The sequence below is a fragment of the Rhinoderma darwinii genome, chromosome 2 (assembly GCF_050947455.1).
Source record: "Rhinoderma darwinii isolate aRhiDar2 chromosome 2, aRhiDar2.hap1, whole genome shotgun sequence".
In the NCBI taxonomy this organism is placed as follows: Eukaryota; Metazoa; Chordata; class Amphibia; order Anura; family Rhinodermatidae; genus Rhinoderma; species Rhinoderma darwinii.
Genome location: NC_134688.1, coordinates 467169916 through 467183564, shown reverse-complemented (window position 1 = coordinate 467183564; position 13649 = coordinate 467169916). Strand labels below are relative to the sequence as shown.

The 13649-nt window shown below is 43.3% G+C and overlaps 1 protein-coding gene across 1 annotated transcript in view; it reads right to left on the bottom strand.

Moving 5' to 3' along the window:
* The window catches only part of FAM3B (FAM3 metabolism regulating signaling molecule B), a 40048-nt gene that overhangs the window by 2990 nt on the left and 23409 nt on the right, over positions 1-13649 (bottom strand). Inside the window, exons 2-6 of the mRNA XM_075850995.1 lie at positions 12610-12753; positions 9430-9553; positions 8044-8102; positions 5710-5760; positions 5072-5159 (exon numbers count right to left, since the gene is read on the bottom strand). Coding sequence (XP_075707110.1) covers positions 5072-5159; positions 5710-5760; positions 8044-8102; positions 9430-9553; positions 12610-12753 — 466 coding nt within the window. The remainder of the gene's footprint in view (positions 1-5071; positions 5160-5709; positions 5761-8043; positions 8103-9429; positions 9554-12609; positions 12754-13649) is intronic.

Below are 13649 nucleotides of genomic sequence, written 5' to 3'. Positions count from 1 at the left end.
CAGTGTGTTATAAAAAAAAATCTGGAGGACCCCTTTAAGGGAGTTTTTCAAGTTCATGTGAGTGTGTAATGAAAAATTCTGGAGGACCCAGGTGGTATAAATCAGGCCTCACTACTCTGTAGAGCCTGCTTTGTAGCTTGAATAGCAAGTGGTTTGTATATTAAGTGGAGTTCCAAAAACCGGAGTTCAAAAGAGGAGTTAAAGCCCAAGTAAGTGCTCTTCTACTTCTTTATCTTTTTGGTTAACACCTGTTCGCTGTTTTTTTGTAACTGGGATAATGGACAGCAAGATTGGAGGTTTTCTTCAGTGCACAGTTTGCCATATGTATGCACGACTGGAGCCGGAGTTCCAGGGTGAATATCTCTGCGGCAGATGTGAGCATGTTGTTCACCTGGAAGCTCGTATTAGAGATCTGGAGGAGCAGAATGCAACACTGAGGAGGATAGACAATTTTGAACGGAGCTTGCTGCTCACAGAGCATGCAGTTAGTGGGTTAGAACTGGAGGGTGAAGACATGGGTGAGCAGGATCAGGTAAGTAGCTGGGTTAATGTAGTTAGGGGCAGTAGAAAGGGGTCAAAGACAAGGAAGGCCGATCCGGTTTCTGACATTCCAGGCAAAATTGCCAAGTTGGGTGATGATGCGAGGGTGTCAGTCTCAGAAATGGCAGCCCTAGTGGATACTGATCTCCCTAACAGCCGGGAGAACAGCCCAGCTAGTAGTCGGCGGGATGGTAATGCAGGTAAGCCAAGACAATTGATAGTCGTAGGGGATTCTATAATCAGGAAGACGGATAGAATTATTTGTCGCCAAGACCACCTCAACCGAATGGTTTGCTGTCTCCCTGGTGCCAGGGTTCGGCATGTGGTGGAACGGGTGGACAAATTGCTGGGAGGGGCTGGTGATGATCCAGCTGTCGTGGTCCATGTCGGTACCAACGACAGAATAAATGGTAGGTGGAGGAGCCTTAAGAATAATTTTAAAGAACTAGGCTACAAGCTGAAGGGAAGGACCTCCAAGGTTGTATTCTCAGGAATACTGCCTGTGCCATGCGCATCACAGGAAAGACAGCGGGAGCTCAGGGAGTTAAATGCATGGCTTAAGTCTTGGTGTAGAGGAGAAGGATTTGGGTTCCTAGAGCACTGGGCTGACTTTTCATTGGGGTACAAACTGTATTCTGCAGATGATTTGCACCTAAATGGAAGGGGGTCCGCTGTGCTGGGGGAGAGAATTCTAGCTGGGGTGGCGGAGTATTTAAACTAGGGCTGAGGAGGGAGGTCAATGTAGAAAATAAAGGGGTAGCCAGGTTAGAGAGGGGTCAGACTATATTGGTGGGGGGAGAAACAGAATGTGGGGAGAGGACTAGACAACAGGATAAGGAGATCCTTTCGTTACAAAACATCAGTGTAAATAAAAAGGACCGATTAATGTCAAATCACATTTCTGATAATAAAAGTGAAAAACTGACAGGCAAGTTAAAGTGTATGTCCACAAATGCCAGAAGTCTAGCAAGTAAAATGGGGGAGCTGGAGGCCTTGATACTGGAAGAAAATATAGATATAGTTGGTGTTGCTGAAACATGGCTGGACTCTTCACATGACTGGGCTGTAAATCTACAGGGTTTTACACTTTTTCGTAAAGACAGGACAAATAGGAAAGGTGGTGGTGTATGTCTGTATGTGAGAAGTGATATGAAGGCGAGTGTGAAAGAGACAATAGTGGGTGAAGACTGTGAGGAGGTTGAAACCTTGTGGGTGGAACTAGAAAGGGAGGTAAACACTGAAAAAATTACTTTTGGTGTAATCTATAGACCCCCCAATATAACTGAGGAGATGGAAGTTCAGCTATATAAACAGATGGAGCGGGCTGCACAGGCGGGTACTGTAGTGATAATGGGAGATTTTAATTTCCGGGATATTAATTGGTGTCATGGTTCGGCTTCAACTGCAAAGGGGAGACATTTCCTCAACCTGTTGCAGGAAAATTTTATGGGCCAGTTTGTGGAAGACCCGACTAGAGGTGAAGCTCTGTTGGATCTGGTCATTTCTAATAATGCAGATCTTGTTGGGAATGTCAATGTTCGTGAAAACCTTGGTAACAGTGATCATAATATAGTTACATTTTACCTATACTGTAAAAAACAAACGCAGGCTGGGAGGGCAAAAACATTTAATTTTAAGAAAGCCAATTTCCCCAGGATGAGGGCTGCAATTCAGGATATGGACTGGGAAGAACTAATGTCAAATAATGGAACAAATGATAAATGGGAGATTTTCAAATCTACTTTGAGTTATTATAGTGCAAAATTTATTCCTACAGGTAATAAGTATAAACGACTCAAATTAAACCCCACATGGCTTACACCTTCTGTGAAAGGGGCAATACATGACAAAAAAAGGGCATTTAAAAAATACAAATCTGAGGGTACAGCTGTAGCCTTTGTAAAATATAAAGAGCTTAATAAAATCTGTAAAAATGTAATAAAATTAGCAAAAATACAAAATGAAAGGCAGGTGGCCAAGGATAGTAAAACAAATCCTAAAAAATTCTTCAAGCATATAAATGCAAAAAAGCCAAGGTCTGAACATGTAGGACCCCTAGATAATGGTAATGGGGAGTTGATCACAGGGGATCAAGAGAAGGCAGAGTTACTAAATGGGTTCTTTAGCTCTGTATATACAACTGAAGAAGGAGCAGCTGATGTAGCCGCTGCCAGTGCTGTTAATATATCAGTTGATATACTGAATTGGATGAATGTAGAGATGGTCCAAGCTAAATTAAATAAAATAAATGTGCACAAGGCTCCGGGACCAGATGGGTTACACCCTAGACCCTAGAATTCTTAAAGAGCTTAGTTCAGTTATTTCTGTCCCCCTTTTCATAATATTCAGAGAATCTCTAGTGACTGGTATAGTGCCAAGGGACTGGCGCAGGGCAAATGTGGTGCCTATTTTCAAAAAGGGCTCTAGGTCTTCCCCAGGTAATTATAGACCAGTAAGCTTAACATCCATCGTGGGGAAAATGTTTGAGGGGCTATTGAGGGACTATATACAGGATTATGTGACAATAAATAGCATTATAAGTGACAGCCAGCACGGTTTTACTAAGGACAGAAGTTGTCAAACTAACCTAATCTGTTTTTATGAAGAGGTAAGCAGAAGTCTAGACAGAGGGGCCGCTGTGGATTTAGTGTTTTTGGACTTTGCAAAGGCATTTGACACTGTCCCCCATAGACGCCTAATGGGTAAATTAAGGACTATAGGTTTAGAAAATATAGTTTGTAATTGGATTGAGAATTGGCTCGAGGACCGTATCCAGAGAGTTGTGGTCAATGATTCCTACTCTGAATGGTCCCCGGTTATAAGTGGTGTACCCCAGGGTTCAGTGCTGGGACCACTATTATTCAACTTATTTATTAATGATATAGAGGAAGGGATTAATAGCACTATTTCTATTTTTGCAGATGACACCAAGCTATGTAATATAGTTCAGTCTATGGAAGATGTTCATGAATTGCAGGCAGATTTAAACAAACTAAGTGTTTGGGCGTCCACTTGGCAGATGAAGTTTAATGTAGATAAATGTAAAGTTATGCATCTTGGTACCAACAACCTGCATGCATCATATGTCCTAGGGGGAGCTACACTGGCGGAGTCACTTGTTGAGAAGGATCTGGGTGTTCTTGTAAATCATAAACTCAATAACAGCATGCAGTGTCATTCAGCTGCTTCAAAGGCCAGCAAGATATTGTCGTGTATTAAAAGAGGCATGGACTCGCGGGACAGAGATGTAATATTACCACTTTACAAAGCATTAGTGAGGCCCCATCTAGAATATGCAGTTCAGTTCTGGGCTCCAGTTCATAGAAAGGATGCCCTGGAGTTGGAAAAAATACAAAGAAGAGCAACGAAGCTAATAAGGGGCATGGAGAATCTAAGTTATGAGAAAAGATTGAAAGAATTAAACCTATTTAGCCTTGAAAAAAGACGACTAAGGGGGGACATGATTAACTTATATAAATATATTAATGGCACATACAAAAAATATGGTGATATCCTGTTCCTTGTAAAACCCCCTCAAAAAACAAGGGGGCACTCCCTCCGTCTGGAGAAAAAAAGGTTCAAGCTGCAGAGGCGACAAGGCTTCTTTACAGTAAGAACGGTGAATTTATGGAATAGCCTACCGCAGGAGCTGGTCACAGCAGGGACAGGAGATGGCTTTAAAAAAGGGTTAGATAATTTCCTAGAACAAAAAAATATTAGCTCCTATGTGTAGAAATTTTTCCTTCCCTTTTCCCTTCCCTTGGTTGGACTTGATGGACATGTGTCTTTTTTCAGCCGTACTAACTATGTAACTATGTAACTATGTAACTATGTAACCCCTTTAAGGGAGTTTTTCATGTTTAGGTCAGTGTCTAATGAAAAATTCTGCAACTTTCTAATAAACTTTGTGTTTCCATTCCTCACCATTTTCAAGATCTCTGCTTTCTCTCCCCAAACAGACCTAACATTTTTCACAGCTGATAATTTGTTACAATGGTATCCCGTTTAAACAGTTCTCTGTAGACTCTGATCCATTTTGTCTGCACTGATACATTGTAACAAACTATCAGAACAGGAGAGAGATTGGTGTTGCTGATGTATTTAGCTCACAGAGGATTGTCTAGACTGCATACAATTGTAACAATCCCTCAGCTGTGAGCAGTATTAAGTCTGTAGAGGCTCTCCGAAAGAATTTTTTTTCCCATTCACTGAGAGCAGGCAGAGATCTTGAAAATGGTGAGGAATTGAAACGCAAAGTATATAAGAAAGTTGCAGAACTTAATTATCCAATATACACTGTATATAATTACCTGTAGTAATCTCTAGTTCTGTGTAATTCTTACTCTTACCTCCCAACTTTCAATGGACATTCTTAAGCCACGCCTCCTATCTTACTGAAACGCCCACAATACATCACGGACCTGCCCACTTTTGCGCATATTTGCATACACCATGACCCCTTTGAATTCCGGTTCAAGGGACAATCCCGGGAAAAAAAAAGGGGCAGTTGGGAGGTACAGTAAGTTCTTACTTAGTAGCTGCCTCATCAAAACTGGTAACAAGGATAATCGAACCACTGGGCATCTTGTTGATAAACTCAACCATTGCTCCAGAGTAGTCTGAAATGAAACAGAAAATGTGGTAAAGCAGTCCAAGCAATGAATGATGAATCTTATATAATGGTTGTAGTACTGTACTATGTCCACTAGGTGTCAATGTACACACACACCTTATAAAATGGTTGCAGTAATGTACTATGTCCACTAGGTGTCCCTGTACAGACACATATATGACATAATTGTATGAACTATTAGATGATGACGTCATACGTCCAGTTACATAGATACTGCTGCCATCAGCTGCTACACGTGTCTAACACTATTCTACCAAATACTCGATCAGCCAGCTGAGCTTTGTATGAAGAACTGATGCTCTGTTCCCCCAACTCTTTAGTTTCTGTATTTTTTGTAAGATCCGGGAATAAATTACAAAGAAAGGAGAAGTATAAAGCTTCCCGGCTCCTCCACCCCCCTGTGGATGTTAAATGCGGGTGCTTTACGCCCACCTGTGGGGCCCTATTCCTGCTTTTGTTGGGCGATTTTTAGAAGACAATATAAATGGCAGCACAATACTGGTGTAGGAGTTAAACAGAGCAGCTGAAGCTCGTACCTCCCTCGTACATGTCAAATGCTTGGACGTCTATCACCTTCATGGTCTCACCTAAAAGAAAACAAAAGCATAATAATAACAATAAGACATTCATAGAAAATGGGGTAGAGTCACTTAAGCGGGCACCTGGGGCAGAGGCAAAGCATTAAAGCGGGCACCTCGGGCAGAGGCAAAGCATTATAGCGGGTACCTGGGGCAGAGGCAAAGCATTATAGCGGGTACCTAGGGCAGAGGCAAAGCATTAAAGCGGGCACCTGGGGCAGAGGCAAAGCATTATAGCGGGTACCTAGGGCAGAGGCAAAGCATTAAAGCGGGCACCTGGGGCAGAGGCAAAGCATTATAGCGGGTACCTGGGGCAGAGGCAAAGCATTATAGCGGGTACCTAGGGCAGAGGCAAAGCATTAAAGCGGGCACCTGGGGCAGAGGCAAAGCATTATAGCGGGTACCTGGGGCAGAGGCAAAGCATTAAAGCGGGTACCTGGGGCAGAGGCAAAGCATTATAGCGGGTACCTGAGGCAGAGGCAAAGCATTAAAGTGGGCACCTGGGGCAGAGGCACTAAAGATGGGACCTGAGGCAGGGACTAAAGAAGGGACCTGGGGCAGAGGCACTACAGCAGTGACCTGGGTAAGAGACACCAAAGCAGGGACCTGGGGCAGAGGCACTACAGCGGGGACCTAGGGCAGAGGCACTAAAGCGGAAACCTGGGGCAGAGTAACTAAAGCGGGGACCTGGGGCAGAGACACTAAAGTAGGGACTTGGGGCAGAGACACTAAAGTTGGGACCTGGGGCAGAGACACTAAAGCAGGGATCTTGTGTAGAGGCACTAAAGCAGGGACCTGGGGCAGAGGCACTAAAGCGAGGACCTGAGACAGGGACTAAACGGGACACCTGGGGCAGAAGCACTGAAGCAGGGACTTAAGACAGGGAGTAAATGGTGTACCTGGGGCAGAAGCCCTGAAGGGGCACATAGGGTTGAGGCACTAAAGAAGGCACCTGGTGTAACAATGTGGGGATGATCCCAATCCCATAAAAGTACCACAAGTTATGTATGTTTTGCCTAGTATTTTGTGCCATTGTGAGTATGGTATATTCATATTTGTCTGCTGTCCCCTTAAGAAGCCGTGTATTGATGTGCCACCCCCCCCCCCCCCAAGAATGTTTATCCCAGAGAAAGGCTTGTTGCGTGTGACATACATTATACATGTTTTATGTTATGTCCTTGCTAAATAATTTATATTGTGATGTATAGACAACGTTGGCTGGCCACTGTAACTTTACATTTTTTGTTGCTAGGAGAAACGGCCTGGACGCCATGTTAGTTAGGGTGTTTTCTGGTGCCACAACGGCGTGGAGGACGGGACTGTCAGCGGCTGATAATGCCTGACAGCATAAGAGTGGGCCTTTAGCTCTAAAGGGTCCAGGAGCATCTGCGGGTGACGGGCAGGAGCCTCCCCTGGTTGGCACAGTGTGTATTGGTGTGTGGACGGTCTGGAGTCCTGGTAGTTATTTGAGTAAGCAGCACTAGAGGATTAGTGGAAGGCCTGACGATAGATGTCCCCTGTATCAGTAAATAGTGCCCAAGACCCTGTCCTGAGTGGTGAGCACTCGTCGCCTGCCTGAATCGGAAGATGAACCTGTATTTCAATAAACTGTGCCTCGCTTGTTCTGCTGCTGTTTGCTGGTGGCCGGGTGTAAAGTAACAGCGATCCTGGTCTTCATTCCAGCTTTCCACGACTATCCTGCACCTTGGCCTATACCACCTCAGGCCGGAAAACCTTACACTATGGCAGAAACTAAAGGGGGCACCTGGGCTTGGGCACTAAAAGGGGAACCGGAGGTAGTCATTAAAGGGGACACCTGGAGTAGCGGTACTAAAGGCATAAAGCAGAGGGTAGAGTGGGCACTTGGAACGGAAGCACTAAAGGAGGCAGCTGTGGCAGTTACTAAATGGGGCTGAAAAGCTGAAGGGAGCATCTGTGGCAAAAGCACTAAAGGGGGCACCTCGGACTAAATGGGACACCTAGGGCAGGGACTAAAGGGTGACCCTGGGACTAAATGGGCCACCTAGGGAAGGACTAAAGGGAGCACCTGGGACTAAATGGGACACCTAGGGCAGGGACTAAATGGGGCACCTGGGTACAGGGACTAAATGGGGCCCCTTGGTACAAAAAATTTACTGTATAAGGAGTTACTTAAAAATTGTCAATGCACCACAGGTGCGGCGGGAATGGGGGCCAGTTGATGGGTGGAGCTACTCTACATCTTCACGTTGTAGTGTATGATGACATATTCAGAGTCGCTGCTCTCTATAGATCTGCAAGATAATAACTTACGACTGACAGCAGCAATGTTTATCCCTCTCAGCGCTTTCCTCTTAATTCCACCTAATAATCTGAAAGACAAGAAAAGTCATGTGAGTCATTAATCCCGCTTTCGGTGGCACTGGAATGAATCTGTGACGGGTGAGTTTATGTCATTGGAAAATCTGAACTTATCACACAGGTTATATCATAGATATAAGGCCCCATGTAATTCATCCGTAATTGGGGACTGTGGTTACGGTCCACAATTACGGACCCATACATTTCTATTGGCCACGGACACCTTTCTGCATATATACGGGAAGGTGTCCGGGCCGTAGAAAGCCTCCACAAAAGATAACGACATGTCCTATCTTTTGCTTTTTACCAACCATACTCCCATACTTTGTATGGGAGCAGAAACCGAAAATGCGGGTGGTTGTCCGTGGCCGACCGTGCCCGCAATCACGGGCAATGATTATTGGCACGGCCATGTACATGAGGCCTAAGACAAACCGGTTATTAGTACTCCAAATAAAAGTAGTGCCATACTCAGATTGAAAGCCAAGGGGGAGTCATAAAGCAGGGTGAAGAGCAGGAGAATTAAGGGCGGGCCATTGTCCTCCCAGGCTAGCTAGAGAGCAGTAGCGCGGTGGCAGCGTGAGGATCAGTCCCGCCCTCTGTCTCTTTGTTTTTTCGATAGACCCTTTTTTTCTGACAGTGTCTGGTGTGTATGGGAGTGTGATTGTGTGGTTTTTTTTTCTGCCGTCATGGCACATTTTGGCAGATGGGGGGGTCTTTGGAGTTGGTGTTAAATTGGTGGGGGGATTGTATGTTTGGTCTTCCATGAATTATACTGAATTATACTGAAATATTTTGGTTGGTCAGGCTAATTCTGAGTCTTCTTCAGGATGGTATCCCTGGGAAAACAGCCATCGACAGTTGGTTATGGTGCCGCTGGTTGCGATGGCTGGGGGTAAATCTAGCATGTGGGCAAACTAGTGCCAAATTTTTGTATGCCCAAGCACTACTTCTACCCATTTGTTTCTATCTGTTGTATGACTGAGGGGTTGAGTATATACTCTAAATGGTATTATGTCTTCTTGTGGTTTGTCAAAACATGGCTGCTGTGGCCAGTGGTACTACGTTGAGGGCGGACTATACAAAGTGGTACTGTAGTGGGCAATATATTGACACTATAGTCAGAGGGCAATAAATTATGTGTCATTAGGGGTTAATGGAGTAATATACTGCAAATCACAGTGTGAGAATACAATATACTAAAGGTACACATGTTCAATTACTCTTGAGGGAAACATAACTTTGTGGCACTGCCATGGGTACAAGAACTATGCCTACAGTAAAGAACACTCCCATAATGCAGAAAAATCAGAAAGAAATAAGGGAACATTAACTTACGTTTCATCTTCCAGACAGATCTCAGGTTGAACAATGTTTCCACCTCCACTCCGTACCCGGTAGACAACCTCAGAGGAGGAGCAGGTTCTCCATGCGGCACATTTCTGTCTCATGGGCAGTGGGGCTGTCATACAAACATATACACTGGTCATGTACACGTTACTGCCATTATTCTATAGGCAGTTGTTAACCTGGTCATAGACGTTGATATAAGCAGCGCAAGTGTCTGGAAGTGGCTTATCTACAAACAAAAGTAATCAAAAATAGTCCTCCAGGAACCCTTGCACATGACCGTAAAAACGCCCGTAATTACAGGCCCTAATTACGGGGCGTAATTACGGGCCCATAGACTTCTATTGGCCACGGGTTCCTTCCCATTTGCGTATGGGAAGGTGCCCGTGCCGTTGAAAAATATAGAACATGTCCTATTTCAGGCCGTAATTACGGCATGGGCAGGCCCATAGAAGTCTATGGGGCTCCCGTAATTACGGGTGGCTATGTGTGTACACCCGTAATTACGGGAGCGTTGCTAGGCGATGTCAGGGGATTTCAATTTTTGAATAAAGAAAAGCAGAGAAAATGCCATCTGAGCGATCATGTGACATCATTTCCAGCCCCCTTTTTTTACGGGTCCGTAAATACGGGTGGAATACGAATGACAACGGACCCATATTTACGGGCACGAGTCCGTAAATACGGGTTAAAAACGTGTGACAATGGACCCGTATTTACGGGCAGTATTTATGGGAAGGGAAAAATACGGTCGTGTGCATGGGGTCTCAGTCAAGAAGAATTTAGGCCTAATTTAGGCCTTATTAACGAGACAATTTTTTTTTTGTTTTTCCACTGTCGCATTCAAAGAGCTATAACTTTTCTATTTTTCCATTCACATTACTGTATGAGGACTTTATTGCGGGTTGCGTTGTATTTTTTAATGCCACCATTTTGGGGTACATCTTTTTTGATTAAATGTTGTTAACTTTTTGTTCAGGTTGGAATGAAAAAATCATCAATTCCACCAATATTCTATGCGTTTTAAATTGACGTTGTTCCTCATACAGTGTAAATAACACGTTACCTTTATTCTATGGGTCGGCACGATTACGCCGATACCACATATGTAGAGGTTTTTTATGTTTTACTAAAATATTCAGTTTTTTTCATCGCTGCAGTCCAAGAGCTATAACTTTTTTATTCTTCCGTCGATGTAGCTGTATGAGGGCTTGTGTTCTGTGGGATCAGACGTCGTTTTCATTGGTACCATTTTTGGGTACATGGGACTTATTGATTAAGTTTTATTATAATTTTTTTGGGGGAGCAATGGAAAAAGTATCAATTTTGCGTTTGTTATTTGCGTTGGATTTTTTACAGCGTTCAACTTGCGGTTCAAATATGGTGTTAACACTTTTACTAGATAAAAACAACTTTTATGGAAAAAAATATTTATTTTTTTTAACTTTGCACTGCTTTTTAATCATTTTTATTTTGCATCAATTATTTTTTTAGTCCCACTAGGGGACTTCTCTATGCAATCTTTTGATTACTTATATAATGCTTTGGTATACTCGGTATACCAAGGCATTATGGCCTGTCAGTGTAAAACTAACAGGCAAACTATTAGGCTATGCCTCTGGGGGTTGCTATAGGTGAAATTGTGCCGTGTGTAGGGGCGCAGTTGCAGGAGGTTTCCTATTACTGCAAGTGGAAGCCCCCTCTGAGCCATTCATGAGAAGTGGGGTTAAATGATACAATTCTTTCTGCTGCCACTAGAAGGAGATCATTGCATATAGATTAATTATAGTAGTCAATGGAAGCTGTATAATTCCCTATGTAGTGAGCTCCCCCTAGTGGTGGCTGCAGGCAGCCAGAATTTTATCATGTAACTCTATGACTGCGTGGAGGGAAGCAGTGGATTTGACCCCTATAAAGAATTTTGGACCTATTTAGAGTAAATAAAATAAATGATAGGGACCTTTTCCGGTCCTAGACCACCGCTATTAACCCCTTCACCAGCCCATCAAGGGATACCAGTACTTGAATTCCTGTACCATCTGTTAAACTTGGGGGGCATTTTGTTGTTTCCTCCGTAGGCACCAATATGCTTGGAAACACCACTTTAAAAATCCTGCCTTGGTCCTTGGTCCGGTTGGTTCTTTCTCTGGGTATTTCAGAATTCAGATCATTGCTATGTCATGAAAGCTTTAGACACCTCTAGTTCATATCTAAGGAGCCAACAAGTCTGACATATCCAAGAAGACAATACAATAAAAGACAATAAACCATTCATTGTCTACGGTCAGAGCAGATCACGACGACCTCCTGCTCGAGAACCACAGGGATAAGTATTGTTACTACTCAGATGAAACGGTCATTGGATAATATCTTCATTTCGTACCTGTAACATGGTTAATACCTCTATCCTGCGATTTTTATTGTGTAAAGATTTTTTAATTCTCTCTACTTTTTGTGGTTGCATCAATCTTTCTGTAGGTTTGACAACCCCTTTAAGGGGTTGAGTTGGTGGTGGGTCATACATTTTGTAAACACAACATTTTTTATTGGAGTACGATGAAACCAGAAATTTCACAAAATGAAATTCCGTGATATTATAGGGCACAAAATCGTACAATGTGTCACCCTATGCACAACACGCATCTACTTTTCTACGACATGAATTGCGTTTTGTGTCGCGATGAATAGCATTTTTGTGACTACTTTCTCTCATTCTACTATTTTGTGACCTATAATGTCCTTTTGTCACACAGAATTCATTTTTTCTGACAGCCATATTTCACAAAACTAAATTAGCCGTCACAAAATGTCATAAAGCACAAAATATCCCTACCGTGCCACCGAAACATATTCTGTATCACACAAATACAATTTGTCACAAAAAAATATTTTTTGTGACAAATTGTATGGCTATTTTGTGGCACAGAACTTACTTTTGTGACAGTTGGGTTTGATCTGACTCTGGGTTACAAAATTAATTTTTGGACTACAAAAATTGACCATTTACAGTGCCCCATGATAGCAAAAATGGACGTACATATGAATGATAAGAGAACTCTAATGTGAGTGTTCCTTTAAGAATGTTGCCTATTATTAAACTAGATTTACAACCAATTATATATTACTGCACCTTGACCTATATGAGAGACTAAATATGGCGGGACTCACCTTTAATAACAGGTTTGCGGCTGAACTTCTGCATACTTCCCATGGCTGTCTGTAAGGAGTCTTCTGGTAATATCTCCGCAAAGAGATACCCCATATACCAGGCACACACCGAGGCGCATATTAGGCCCACCACCTTCACTGTATCTGCCGAACAACAGGGACAAAAAGTTTACATTTATATATTCTGGTCAGGGGTCAATATCAGATTGCAGCTGCGTCAAGGGCGTAAATACTATATAGACCATATGGCTGAAACGGGCACTTGGAGAGGGGGGTCCCATCTTTTTTGCTATTAGCTGGTGAGAACCTGTGCAGGACTCCCCTCTTCAGAGGAACGGCATTGTTAGCAAACAAGGGGGCAAGGAAATGGCCCAATGGTCATGGAAAGGGTGTGGAGGGTGAAACAAACATCAGGCCCTTATGTCCTTGGTGGCAAAACCTAGGACTATAACTCGGGGACCATTTGGATAATTGCTATGGGCCCCGTCTCTTGTATATACGCCACTGCAGTTTTTCAAGGTCGATTTGCATCCGTACGGGACCCGTTTTCATGGATCCCTCATAGACTTGAGTCTGTTGAGGGAATCGGGAAAATGGGCAAAAATAGGACACGTCCTATTTTTCCACGGGTTGTTTACATGGTCCGTTAAAACAAACAGCCGTTTGAATAGCCCCGTAGACGGGCATTGATTTTAATGTAACCTCTCACATGGCCGTATTGACAAATTTGTATTGACTTTTATGCCATTTTTTACACCACAAAATGATGGCGCCAAAAAAAATAATGATTTGACTTAGACGGTGACTCCATTTACAAATCAATCACTGGGGGACGGGGGATTCCTATGCAAAACGCACCAGAAATCTGATCTATTTTGTAATTTCTGACACTTCTTATGTCTACGTCAGCTTTGAAAAGGGGTTACGAGAAAGAGGCGTGGCTAAGAGGTGTCGTAAAATGCGCCAAATTTATTAAAAACTTGCGCCATGCATCCGACAACACCATTGATAAAGTTCCGCCATTGTGCTCTGCGGTTACA